Source organism: Staurois parvus, unplaced genomic scaffold (assembly GCF_062004578.1).
Source record: "Staurois parvus isolate SC_StPar_1 unplaced genomic scaffold, SC_StPar_1.0 ptg001192l, whole genome shotgun sequence".
NCBI lineage: Eukaryota > Metazoa > Chordata > Amphibia > Anura > Ranidae > Staurois > Staurois parvus.
Window position 1 is genome coordinate 2,537,190 of NW_028318988.1, and position 12,121 is coordinate 2,549,310.

At 45.3% G+C, this 12,121-nt stretch overlaps 1 protein-coding gene across 1 annotated transcript in view; it reads left to right on the forward strand.

Moving 5' to 3' along the window:
* Positions 1 to 12,121, forward strand: part of XRRA1 (X-ray radiation resistance associated 1) — an 80,164-nt gene that overhangs the window by 38,615 nt on the left and 29,428 nt on the right. The window contains exon 9 of the mRNA XM_089659840.1: positions 11,219 to 11,442. Within this exon, the coding sequence (XP_089515966.1) occupies positions 11,219 to 11,442 (224 nt within the window). The remainder of the gene's footprint in view (positions 1 to 11,218; positions 11,443 to 12,121) is intronic.

Here is a 12,121-nt window from a genome sequence, read left to right on the forward strand (position 1 = left end):
TCCAGGGTGCTCCTACAGTTGCAAGAAAAAGTATGTGACCCCCTTGGGATTACGTGGAGTTTTGCATGAATTGGGCATAACATTTGCTCTGAACGTCATCTAAGTCACAACAATAGAAGAACACAGTCTGCTGAACATAATACTACACAAACATTAGATGTTGCCATGGTTTAATTGCACATAACATGTAAACATTCACAGTGCAGGGAGGAAAAGTATGTGAGGCCCTAGCTTAATGATTTCTGCCAGAGCTAATTGGAGCCAGGAGTGAGCCAACTTTGACTCCAATCAGTGTGATGATATTGGATGTGTTGCTGACAGCTGTCCTGCCCTTAAAAAACACACACCTGTTTTGGGTTTACTGGTTTCAAGAAGCACTGTCTGATGTGAACCATGCCTCGCAGAAAAGAGCTCTCAGAAGACCTACGATCAAGAATTGTTGACTTGCATGAAGCTGGAAAGGGTTACAAAAGTATCTCCAAAAGCCTTGATGTTCATGTGTCCACGGTAAGACAGACTGTCTACAAATGGAGAAAGTTTAGCACTGTTGCTACTCTCCCTAGGCGTGGTCGTCCTGTAAAAATGACTGCAAGAGCACAGCGCAGAATGCTGCATGAGGTAAAGAAGAAACCAAGAGTGTCAGCTAAAGACCTACAGAAATCTCTGGCACATGCTAACATTTTTGTTGACACATCTACAATAAGGGAAACATTCAACAAGAATGGAGTACATGGGAGGACACCACGGAGGAAGCCATTGCTGTCCAAAAAGAATATTGCAGCACGTTTGAAGTTTGCAAAAGAGCACCTGGATGTTCCACAGCACTACTTGCAAAATATATTGTGGACAGATGAAACCAAGATTGAGTTGTTTGGGAAGAACACACAACACTATGTGTGGAGAAAAAAAGGCACAGCACACCAACATCAAAACCTCATCCCCACTATAAAACATGGCGGAGGGAGCATCATGGTTTGGGGCTGCTTTTCTACCTCAGGGCCTGGACAGATTGTTGTCATTGATGGGAAAATGAATTCCAGAGTTTATCAAGACCTTTTGCAGGAAAACGTACGACCATCTGTCTGCCAACTGAAGATCCGCAGAGGATGGGTGATGCAACAGGACAATGACCCAAAGCATACAAGTAATTCAACAAAACAATGGCTGCAACAGCACAGAATACGCCTTCTGGAGTGGCCCAATCAGAGTCCTGACCTCAACCCGATTGAAATGCTGTGGCATGACCTTAAGAGAGCGATTCACACCAGACATCCCAAGAATATTGCTACACTGAAACAGTTTTGTGAAGAGGAGTGGTGCAAAATGACTCCAGATCATTGTGTAGGTCTGATCTGCAACTACAGGAAACGTTTGGTTGAGGTTATTGTTGCCAAAGGAGGGTCAACCAGTTATTAAGTCCAAAGGTTCACATACTTTTTCCTCCCTGCACTGTGAATGTTTACATGTTATGTGCAATTAAACCACGGCAACATCTAATGTTTGTGTAGTATTATGTTCAGCAGACTGTGTTCTTCTATTGTTGTGACTTAGATGACGTTCAGAGCACATTTTATGCCCAATTCATGCAAAACTCTACTTAATCCCAAGGGGTTCACACACTTTTTCTTGCAACTGTATAATGAATGTATAAATATATGCATATAGTGTAATTCTGTTTTTATAATATAATACATTTATTACATCTGCTTACATTAAAACATAGAAAATCGCCTATTCCCATGCCACAGAACCCTCTTGGGTTGCCGAGCAGCTTATTTTTCACTTGGCATGCGGTTTTGCCAATCCTCAAAATGGCCGACATGCCACTTCCGGTTCCTTTCCTTTTCCTCTTATTTTTAAGGGGCTTCTTTACATAGATGAAGCATGCACTTTCCCATTCATTATTATGAATATCCCATTCATTTCATTCCAATTGTTTTTAAAAATTAATTGATCAAAAGTATATAAACGGAAACCAGCCTTAACAAAGCTATTTTGGTGCTATGCATATTTATTTATTTATTTATCTTTTGTACCTTTGACAATTTGGACAATTTATGAACTGAGCTGATGACAATTGGTTATACAGTTGTGCTCAAAAGTTTTCATCCCCTGGCAGAAATCATGAAATTTTGGTATTGATATTGAAAATATGACTGGTTATGCCAAAAACTGTCTTTTATTGAAGGATGATGATCATATGAAGCCATTTATTATCAAATAGTTGTTAGGCTCCTTTTTAAATCATAATGATAACAGAAATCACCCAAATGGCCCGGATAAGAAGTCTCCGCCCCTGGATCAGAAGTCTCCGCCCCTGGATCAGAAGTCTCCGCCCCCTGGAATGTATGGCCTTGGTACAGACACACAAGGTGACACACACGGGTTAAAATGCCAATTAGAGGTTAATTTCTCACATCTGTGGCTTTTTAAATTGAAGTTACTGTCAGTGTATAAATAGTCAATGAGTTTGTTAGCTCTCACGTGGAAGCACTGAGCAGGCTAGATACTGAGCCATGGGGAGCAGAAAAGAAAGGTCAAAAGACCTCGTAACAAGGTAGTGGAACTTTATAAAGATGGTAAAGGATATAAAAAGATATCCAAAGCCTTGAATATACCAGTCAATACTGCCCAATTACTTATTAAGAAGTGAGAAATTTGGGAATCTCTTGACACCAAGCCAAGGTCAGGTAGATGAAGAAAGATTGCAGCCACAACTGCCAGAATTGTTTAGGATATAATAAAAAACCCACAGGTAACCTCAGGAAAATTACAGGCTGCTCTGCAAAAAAAAGATGGTGTGGTTGTTTCAAACAGCACAATTCTTGAACAAAAATGAACTGCATGGTCAAGTTGCCAAAAAGAAGCCTTTACTGCACCAATGCCACAAAAAAGCCCACTGAAGAGAGCATGGCCAGAGTGAGGACTGAGGCCAACACACACACACTCTCCGTTACTCCATGTGGGTCGATCTCAGCAGCGTCCTCATTTACCCTGTGACTCTACACCCCTGGATGGTGTCAGGACGCTTGCTCCTGCTTCCAGCGCATTAGTGGGCTTACCTTACATTGCCTGACTTGGGCCAGCACCACAAGTCGGTCATACCACAAAAATGCTCAGTTACAATATGCCCAACAACACCTTGACACACCTCGCAGCTTCTGGCACACTGTAATTGGAGTCATGAGAGCAAAATAGAGCATTATGGTCACAACCATAAGCACTATGTTTGGAGAGGGGTCAACAGTGACAAGAATACCATCCCCACTGTGAAGCATGGTGGTAGCTTATTGATTTTGAGGAGGGGGGTGAGCTGTAAAGGCACGGGGAATCTTGTGAAAATTGATGGCAAGATGAATGCAGCATGTTTTCAGGAAATACTGGCAGACAATTTGCATTCTTCTGCATTAAAGCTATGCATGGGACGCTTTTGGGTGACAATGACCTGAAGAGTAAGGCCACGTTGACCCTCCAGTGCAGTGGTTCTCAACCTTCCTAATGCCGTGACCCTTTAATACAGTTCCTCATGTTGTGGTGACCCCCAACCATAAAATTATTTACCCAGTAATTATAATTCATGAGTGTCGTTTTACCTCCAATACTGCTGCTTTCAACACAGCAGCTGCTTTCTACACAGTAGCTGCTCTTTACACATCGGAAATATGTGTTTTCTGATGGTCTTAGGGGACCCCTGTGAAAGGGTCGTTCGACCCCCAAAGGGGTCGCGACCCACAGGTTGAGAACCACTGCTCCAGTGGTTACAGTGGAAAAAGGTGAAGGCTCTGGAGTGACCATCACAGTCTCTTGACCTTAATATCATCGATCCCCTCTGGGGAGATCTCAGATGTGCGGTTCATGCAAGACGACCAAAGACTTTGCATGACCTGGAGGCATTTTGCCAAGATGAATGAGCAGCTATACCATCTGCAAGAACTGGGGGCCTCATAGACAACTGTCATTGATTCTAAAAGGGCAATACACAGTATTACGAACTAAGGGGATGCAGACTATTGAGCAGGGGGCATTTCATTTTGTTTACTGTTTTTTTTTTATGATTGTGCCATTCTATTATGACCCCCAGTTACAGAATATGAATCCCATAAGAAATGTGTTTTGCCCACTCACTCGTGCTTTCATTAAAAACAGTACAGACATTACCAATTCTCCAAGGAGATTCAAACGTTTAAGCACAACTGTACATAGGAGCCTATTTATTTACAATTTGCTGTGCAAATGCTTCAGCATTTGCATCCATCCATCCATCCATCCCAGGGATAGAGGAATCATACCATCCATTTACCACTTATGTAGGCCATAGACGGTCGAAAACTGGCGTTTTTTTGTTTTTTTTTAATGAAAAATCGGTTGTTCGATCGGCCAAAGGTTAACACCAACGGTTAAATAATCATCCAATTTTTGTTCCGTCTATAGCCGGCATTTAACCCCATAATTACTTCTGTCCTTTGCAGAGACAGGGGAGCAATACATAAGAATAAAAAGAACTAGAAAAGCTACAATTTCTGGGGAAATTGTGTGAAGTGTTCTTGCCTCCACCAGTATTCTACAACTGGAGTGGGCGGAGTAAATGGGTGGCGTGGCTTGAGTAACTGTTGTGTGGTTGGAGTGGCTGGAGTAACTGTGAAAAGGTTGGACTGGGCAGAGTAACTTTATGGAGTGGGCGGAGTAACTGGGTGGAGTGGGCGGAGTAACTGGGTGGAGTGGGCGGAGTAAATGTGTGGTTGGAGTGGCTGGAGTAACTGTTGTGTGGTTGGAGTGACTGGAGTAACTGTGAAAAGGTTGGACTGGGCAGAGTAACTTTATGGAGTGGGCGGAGTAACTGGGTGGAGTGGGCGGAGTAACTGGGTGGAGTGGGTGGAGTAAATGTGTGGTTGGAGTGGCTGGAGTAACTGTGAAAAGGTTGGACTGGGCAGAGTAACTTTATGGAGTGAGCAGAGTAACTGGGTGGAGTGGGCGGAGTAACTGGGTGGAGTGTTTGGAGTAAAGATAGTAAACATTACACTAACCAATTGATTGATCAAATTTAAAAAGTGCACACGGCAAGCTTGATAGAGTGAGAAATGCATTTCAACTTTTAATTATTTATATAGCACATTTAATTGCAATGTTGCTGCCCACAGTTACATTAAAACATACATTTATAAAAAACATTCGCAGCATTATCACCTCAAATACTCTGTACTGTAGGAAACTTATTTCCAAACCTTTAACCAGAAGACGGCCAAACTGTCACCAATTCAAAATTAGATTTCAAATAGGGCAGAGAAGAGCGGTTAAAAACAAACTGCTCCAAATTGCTCACTTCATTGGCATCTTCAAATGGTTGTAGCTTAAAAACTATAAATCCTACAGCGAAGAGCTTTATATTGTGAGAATCACAAGACCCAGACCTACATTTTGATGCATAGTATGTCTCTGAAATATTAAAAATGAAGGCACAGTCACAGTTTAGAAATTGCCCTTCAAATTTGAGGTGGCTAGAGTGGAGTTTCAATGAATGTCAATGGGCGGCATGAGTTGCAAACAAATGGTCATATTGTGAAAACTATCAGGACTATGGCTTAGCCGTGGACATTTTTAGTGGCAGCAGGGATAGCTGAACGTTTTGATATAAGATTTGTGTAGGTGGGCTTGAAAATGAGGGAGTGATGGCAGTTTAGAAATCATGTCCTGATTTTTCAGCTCCCACTCTAGCTTTTGTCAGCTCCCACTCTAGTTTTGAACATTCCGCCATTCATTCCTATGGGACCAATTTTACCACAAAAACGCAGATATTTTGTGAACCATTCGGCGAAACGTTCCACAAAGTAATAGCACACCAATCGGGACCAATCCGCACATTTCGGTATATTACTGTCTATGTAGTGTAAAAACTGTGGGAGGAGTTAGGGTGGTAAATGTGTCTATAATAATAAGAATATATATGTGAGATAACAGGAAGTGGTCTGCCATGGAAGAACACGTAATAAGAATTCCAGTCCGCTATTATATTTTATATGAAAAGTCTTGCGGTTGCAACAATGTATCCATTTACCTTATTTTTCGCTCCATAAGACACACTTTTTTCCCCCCCAAAAAGGGGGGGAAATGTCAGTGCGTCTTATGGAGCGAATATAAAGCGGCCGGTCCGGTATTTCTTCCGCCACCATGTCAGAATACTGGGCCGGCCGCTCAGCTCTTCTCTCCTGCAGGGCCTTACTTTTCCTCGCTCCAGCGCTGCACAGTCTTCCCGCGCTGGCTTCTGTGGCAGCCGGGTGCCCACTGCGCATGTGCTGCGCTTTGTGAATGATCCGGTGTCTTCTGGGACACATGACAGGTCCCAGAAGGCGCCGGGCCATTCACAAAGCGCAGCGCTTCTCGCGCATGCGCAGTGGGCACCCGGCTGTCACAGAAGCCGGCCCGGGAAGAAGAGGGAAGGACAACTCTGCGGAAGTGGGAGCGGGTACCTGTCAAATTCAGGTACCTGCTCCCCCTCCCTCCCCAAAGGTCAGCAGTCTCTGGTCATTCCCTGCACTGTCTGCAGTCTCTGGTCATTCCCTGCACTGTCTGCAGTCTCCGGTCATTCCCTGCACTGTGTCCCCAGTCTCTGGTCATCCCCTGCACTGTGTCCGCAGTCTCTGGTCATCCCCTGCACTGTGTTCGCAGTCTCTGGTCATCCCCTGCACTGTGTCCGCAGTCTCTGGTCATCCCCTGCACTGTGTTCGCAGTCTCTGGTCATCCCCTGCACTGTGTCCGCAGTCTCTGGTCATCTCCTGCACTGTGTCCGCAGTCTCTGGTCATCTCCTGCACTGTGTCCGCAGTCTCTGGTCATCTCCTGCACTGTGTCCGCAGTCTCTGGTCATCTCCTGCACTGTGTCTGCAGTCTCTGGTCATCTCCTGCACTGTGTCCGCAGTCTCTGGTCATCTCCTGCACTGTGTCCGCAGTCTCTGGTCATCTCCTGCACTGTGTCCGCAGTCTCTGGTCATCTCCTGCACTGTGTCCACAGTCTCTGGTCATCTCCTGCACTGTGTCCGCAGTCTCTGGTCATCTCCTGTATTATGTCCGCAGTCTCTGGTCATCTCCTATACTGTCCGCAGTCTCTGGTCATCCCCTGTACTATGTCCGCAGTCTCTGGTCATCTCCTGTACTGTGTTCGCAGTCTCTGGTCATCTCCTGTACTGTGTCTGCAGTCTCTGGTCATCTCCTGTACTGTGTCCGCAGTCTCTGGTCATCTCCTGTACTGTGTCCGCAGTCTCTGGTCATCTCCTGTACTGTGTCCGCAGTCTCTGGTCATCTCCTGCACTGTGTCCGCAGTCTCTGGTCATCTCCTGCACTGTGTCCGCAGTCTCTGGTCATCTGCTGCACTGTGTCTGCAGTCTCTGGTCATCTCCTGCACTGTGTCCGCAGTCTCTGGTCATCTCCTGCACTGTGTCCGCAGCCTCTGGTCATCTCCTGCACTGTGTCCGCAGTCTCTGGTCATCTCCTGTACTGTGTCCGCAGTCTCTGGTCATCTCCTGTACTATGTCCGCAGTCTCTGGTCATCCCCTGTACTGTGTCCGCAGTCTCTGGTCATCTCCTGCACTGTGTCCGCAGTCTCTGGTCATCTCCTGTATTATGTCCGCAGTCTCTGGTCATCTCCTATACTGTCCGCAGTCTCTGGTCATCCCCTGTACTATGTCCGCAGTCTCTGGTCATCTCCTGTACTGTGTCCGCAGTCTCTGGTCATCCCCTGTACTATGTCCGCAGTCTCTGGTCATCCCCTGTACTGTGTCCGCAGTCTCTGGTCATCTCCTGTACTGTGTCCGCAGTCTCTGGTCATCCCCTGTACTGTGTCTGCAGTCCATTGGTTCAGAATATTTTTTTTTCTTGTTTTTCGCCTCTAAAACCTAGGTGCGTCTTATGGAGCGAAAAATACGGTATATCCATTTTGGATACAGATGTTTTTATTCGGATACAAATGGATACATTGTTGCAACCGCAAGACTTTTCATATAAAATATAATAGTGGACTGGAATTCTTCTTTTTCTTTCTTCGTCTTTCTTCTTTCTTCTTCCTTCTTCCTTCTTCCTTCTTTCTTCTTCCTTCTTCCTTCTTCCTTCTTTCTTCTTCCTTCTTCTTATTTCTTCTTCTTCCCATCATTGCTGGGAAAATCAGGCGATCATCAAAACCGGGGTGCGAATTTTCCGACATGACCGGTAAAAAAAATGTGCCAAAACTCCGAAAAACGGCCGACCAATTAACCCACTAACGGTGCGAAAATCGCCCGATTTTTGACCCGTCTATGGCCCCCATTAGCCACATTAAAGGGACACAAGTCTTTTATGGCCTCACTTAACGGTTTGGTCATATACACCAGGGGAGAGCACAGCCAGGGAAGGTGTACCAATGTTTCTTCACAGCTTATAATTTTGTACCGTAGCACTGGAAGACGTGTCAAAGACAAGGATTTAATAAGGACATGTTTGTAGCAGTGATATAATTGCAGAGATCTCGTTATGCACAGTTGTGAAGCTGGATTGTTGTGTATTTATTTGCACATTTTTTGTCAATTGGTAGTGGTAGCGCGACACTATTTCTGCTTTTTATTTTTCTGTGACACAATGGTAGGAGTATGTGTAGAGTGTAAGCCAACCATACATTTACATTTATTTATTTAGACCATTTTTTGATCATTTTATTACACAGCATTGGAATTATTTTGAATAGTGTACTATACACCATAGTAGCTCACAAGAGCCCACATTTCCGTATTTACCGCATTATGACCACTAGATGGAGCTGATGTTCATAGGAAAGAAACATGCTGAGGACTTTCCAGGGATTATTCATAACAACTGTGTGAAGGCTGAGGCATTCCAACACCAGAGTTTTTGTAAATAGACCCCCTTGGAGGAATTTGATTGGTCTTTTTTTTTTTTTGTTCTGGAATTGTGTGATGGTTAGAGTTTACTGATTGGGGTCCCATTCATTTGATTTTATATTGAATAGTTGTGTGTTAGTTAAAGTGTTACTATACCCACATTGTACAATCAGTCTGTATATGCAGTAAAGCATGCTTGTTATACTCAATGTGGAACCTAAGGGGTTAACCTTCTGTATTGTGTAAAAACATTGTTTGATCCTGTCTTCTCTGATCCTCCCCTTCTTTCAGGGTCCCCCTCTTATCTTCTGATAAGACATATCATATAGAGTCACTCTGTACATGCTCAGCTTGGTGTATGTTGCTAGAGAAGTTGTTTTTTTTTTTCTTGAGAGAGTGTATGTAATCAGCACAGGGCCAATCAGCACTAGTCCGCACAGAGGTCAGGGGTTCTGCATCCTCCTAGAGCAAAATTAAAACTCCTCCTACTAGCTTTAAAATGTGCTTGGCTGGACACTGATAGAAATCACAAGACTGCTCTAACTGCTGATGAGAAAAGGCATTTACTAAACTAATTGCTTTTCCATATTCTGTGTAGTGTGGGACACCAGATATAGTGAATGCAGGGTCCAGGGAGACCAGATATAGTGAATGCGGGGTCCAGGAAGACCAGGTATAGTGAATGCAGGGTCCTGGCAGAGCAGAAATAATGAATGCAGGATCCTGGGAGATCAGATATAGTGAATGCAGGGTCCTGGGAGACCAGATATAGTGAATGCAGGGTCCTGGGAGACCAGATATAGTGAATGCAGGGTCCTGGGAGATCAGATATAGTGAATGCAGGGTCCTAGGAGACCAGATATAGTGAATGCAGGGTCCTGGGAGACCAGATATAGTGAATGCGGGGTCCTGGGAGATCAGATATAGTGAATGCAGGGTCCTAGGAGACCAGATATAGTGAATGCGGGGTCCTGGAAGACCAGATATAGTGAATGCGGGGTCCTGGGAGACCAGATATAGTGAATGCAGGGTCCTAGGAGACCAGATATAGTGAATGCAGAGTCCTGGGAGACCAGATATAGTGAATGCGGGGTCCTGGGAGATCAGATATAGTGAATGCGGGGTCCTGGGTGACCATATATAGTGAATGCAGGGTCCTAGGAGACCAGATATAGTGAATGCAGGGTCCTGGCAGACTAGATATAGTGAATGCGGGGTCCGGGGAGACCAGATATAGTGAATGCAGGGTCCTGGGAGACCAGATATAGTGAATGCAGGGTCTGGGGAGACCAGATATAGTGAATGCAGGGTCCGGGGAGACCAGATATAGTGAATGCAGGGTCCTGGTAGACCAGATATAGTGAATGCGGGGTCCTGGGAGATCAGATATAGTGAATGCGGGGTCCTGGGAGACCAGATATAGTGAATGCAGGGTTCGGGGAGACCAGATATAGTGAATGCAGGGTCCTGGGAGACCAGATATAGTGAATGCAGGGTCCGGGGAGATCAGATATAGAGAATGCAGGGTCCGGGGAGATCAGATATAGTGAATGCAGGGTCCTGGGAGACCAGATATAGTGAATGTAGGGTCCTGGGAGACCAGATATAGTGAATGCAGGGTCCTGGGTTTAGGAAAATTTGGAAGTAATTTCTATAAGAGAATTATCTGTTCCCAATGATATAGGACCCTGTAGTCCCCATTTAAAAAAGGTTCGCCATGTTGGGATTTGAGTTTGTATTCGTGGTAAAAGCTGATTTATCCAATAACTTCCAGTGAATAAAATCACTGCTTTTTTAGTCACACATTTGTCAAATATTTACCGCACCTTCACCTGTTACCATATACATTTTATACATTCAAGGTTTAGTACAGTGGCTTAATAGTTAGCACCTGGGTCCTTGGTTGAAATCTGGGCCAATCTGGGCATGGAGTTTGCATGCTCTCCCTGTGTTTGCATGGGTTTCCTCCCATACTCTGAAGACATGCTGCCAAAGCACCTAAACTGGCCCTACTATGTGTATGGATGGTAGTGACCTTGGATTGTAAGCTCTTTGCAGCCAGGAACTGAGATGTATGTACAAAATGTAAAGTGCAGCCTAACTAGTTGGCGCTATATAAACATCTGTAATAAATAAATGGAAGTTACATAATGATCACACAGCTGGGCTCGGCACTGAACTGACCGAGCATTCATTGGGGTCATTCTGAATTCCTGCATTGGGACACCATCCCCACACTTCCACATTTGTCTCCTGTATGTAGAAAGAAGCTATGGATTTGTTATCTTATTCCTGGATATAATATATTCATGTGTTTATATATCTTTATTATAATCATTCATTTATTTATTGTCTGTAGTCTACGTCTGCTGAACCTGGACGGTAATGGTATCACTGCGGTCCCGTACCTTCATCAATCTGAGAGCAGCCTGCAGGATGGAGAGGCAGAGAACATGGACACCGCTGTGAAGGGTAGTCACAAGACCCCAGAGATGAGAGACAGAGAGAGTTCTCTGTGTGAGGGGATGGATGAAAAGCTGGACTACATGGTCCTACCCAGCACTAAGGATCCAGACAGGACAGGTAAGTGACACTGCAGTCCTTTAATATCTCTAGAGAGTGACCCTCTGTCCCCTCATCTTTATGACCAGTGACCCTCTGTCCCCCTCACCTCTATGACCAGTGAAAGTCTGTCCCCCTCACCTCTATGACCAGTGATCCTCTGTCCCCTTCACCTCTATGGTAAGTGACCCTCTGCCCCCTCACCTCTATGACCAGTGACCCTGTGTCCCCCTCACCTCTATGGTAAGTGACCCTCTGCCCCCTCACCTCTATGACCAGTGACCCTGTGTCCCCCTCACCTCTATGGTAAGTGACCCTCTGCCCCCTCACCTCTATGACCAGTGACCCTGTGTCCCCCTCACCTCTATGGTAAGTGACCCTCTGCCCCCTCACCTCTATGACCAGTGACCCTGTGTCCCCCTCACCTCTATGGTAAGTGACCCTCTGCCCCCTCACCTCTATGACCAGTGACCCTGTGTCCCCCTCACCTCTATGGTAAGTGACCCTCTGCCCCCTCACCTCTATGACCAGTGACCCTGTGCCCCCCTCACCTCTATGGTAAGTGACCCTCTGCCCCCTCACCTCTATGACCAGTGACCCTCTGCCCCCTCACCTCTATGACCAGTGACCCTGTGTCCCCCTCACCTCTATGGTAAGTGTCTCTCTGTCCCCTCACCTCTATGATAAGTGTCTCTCTGTC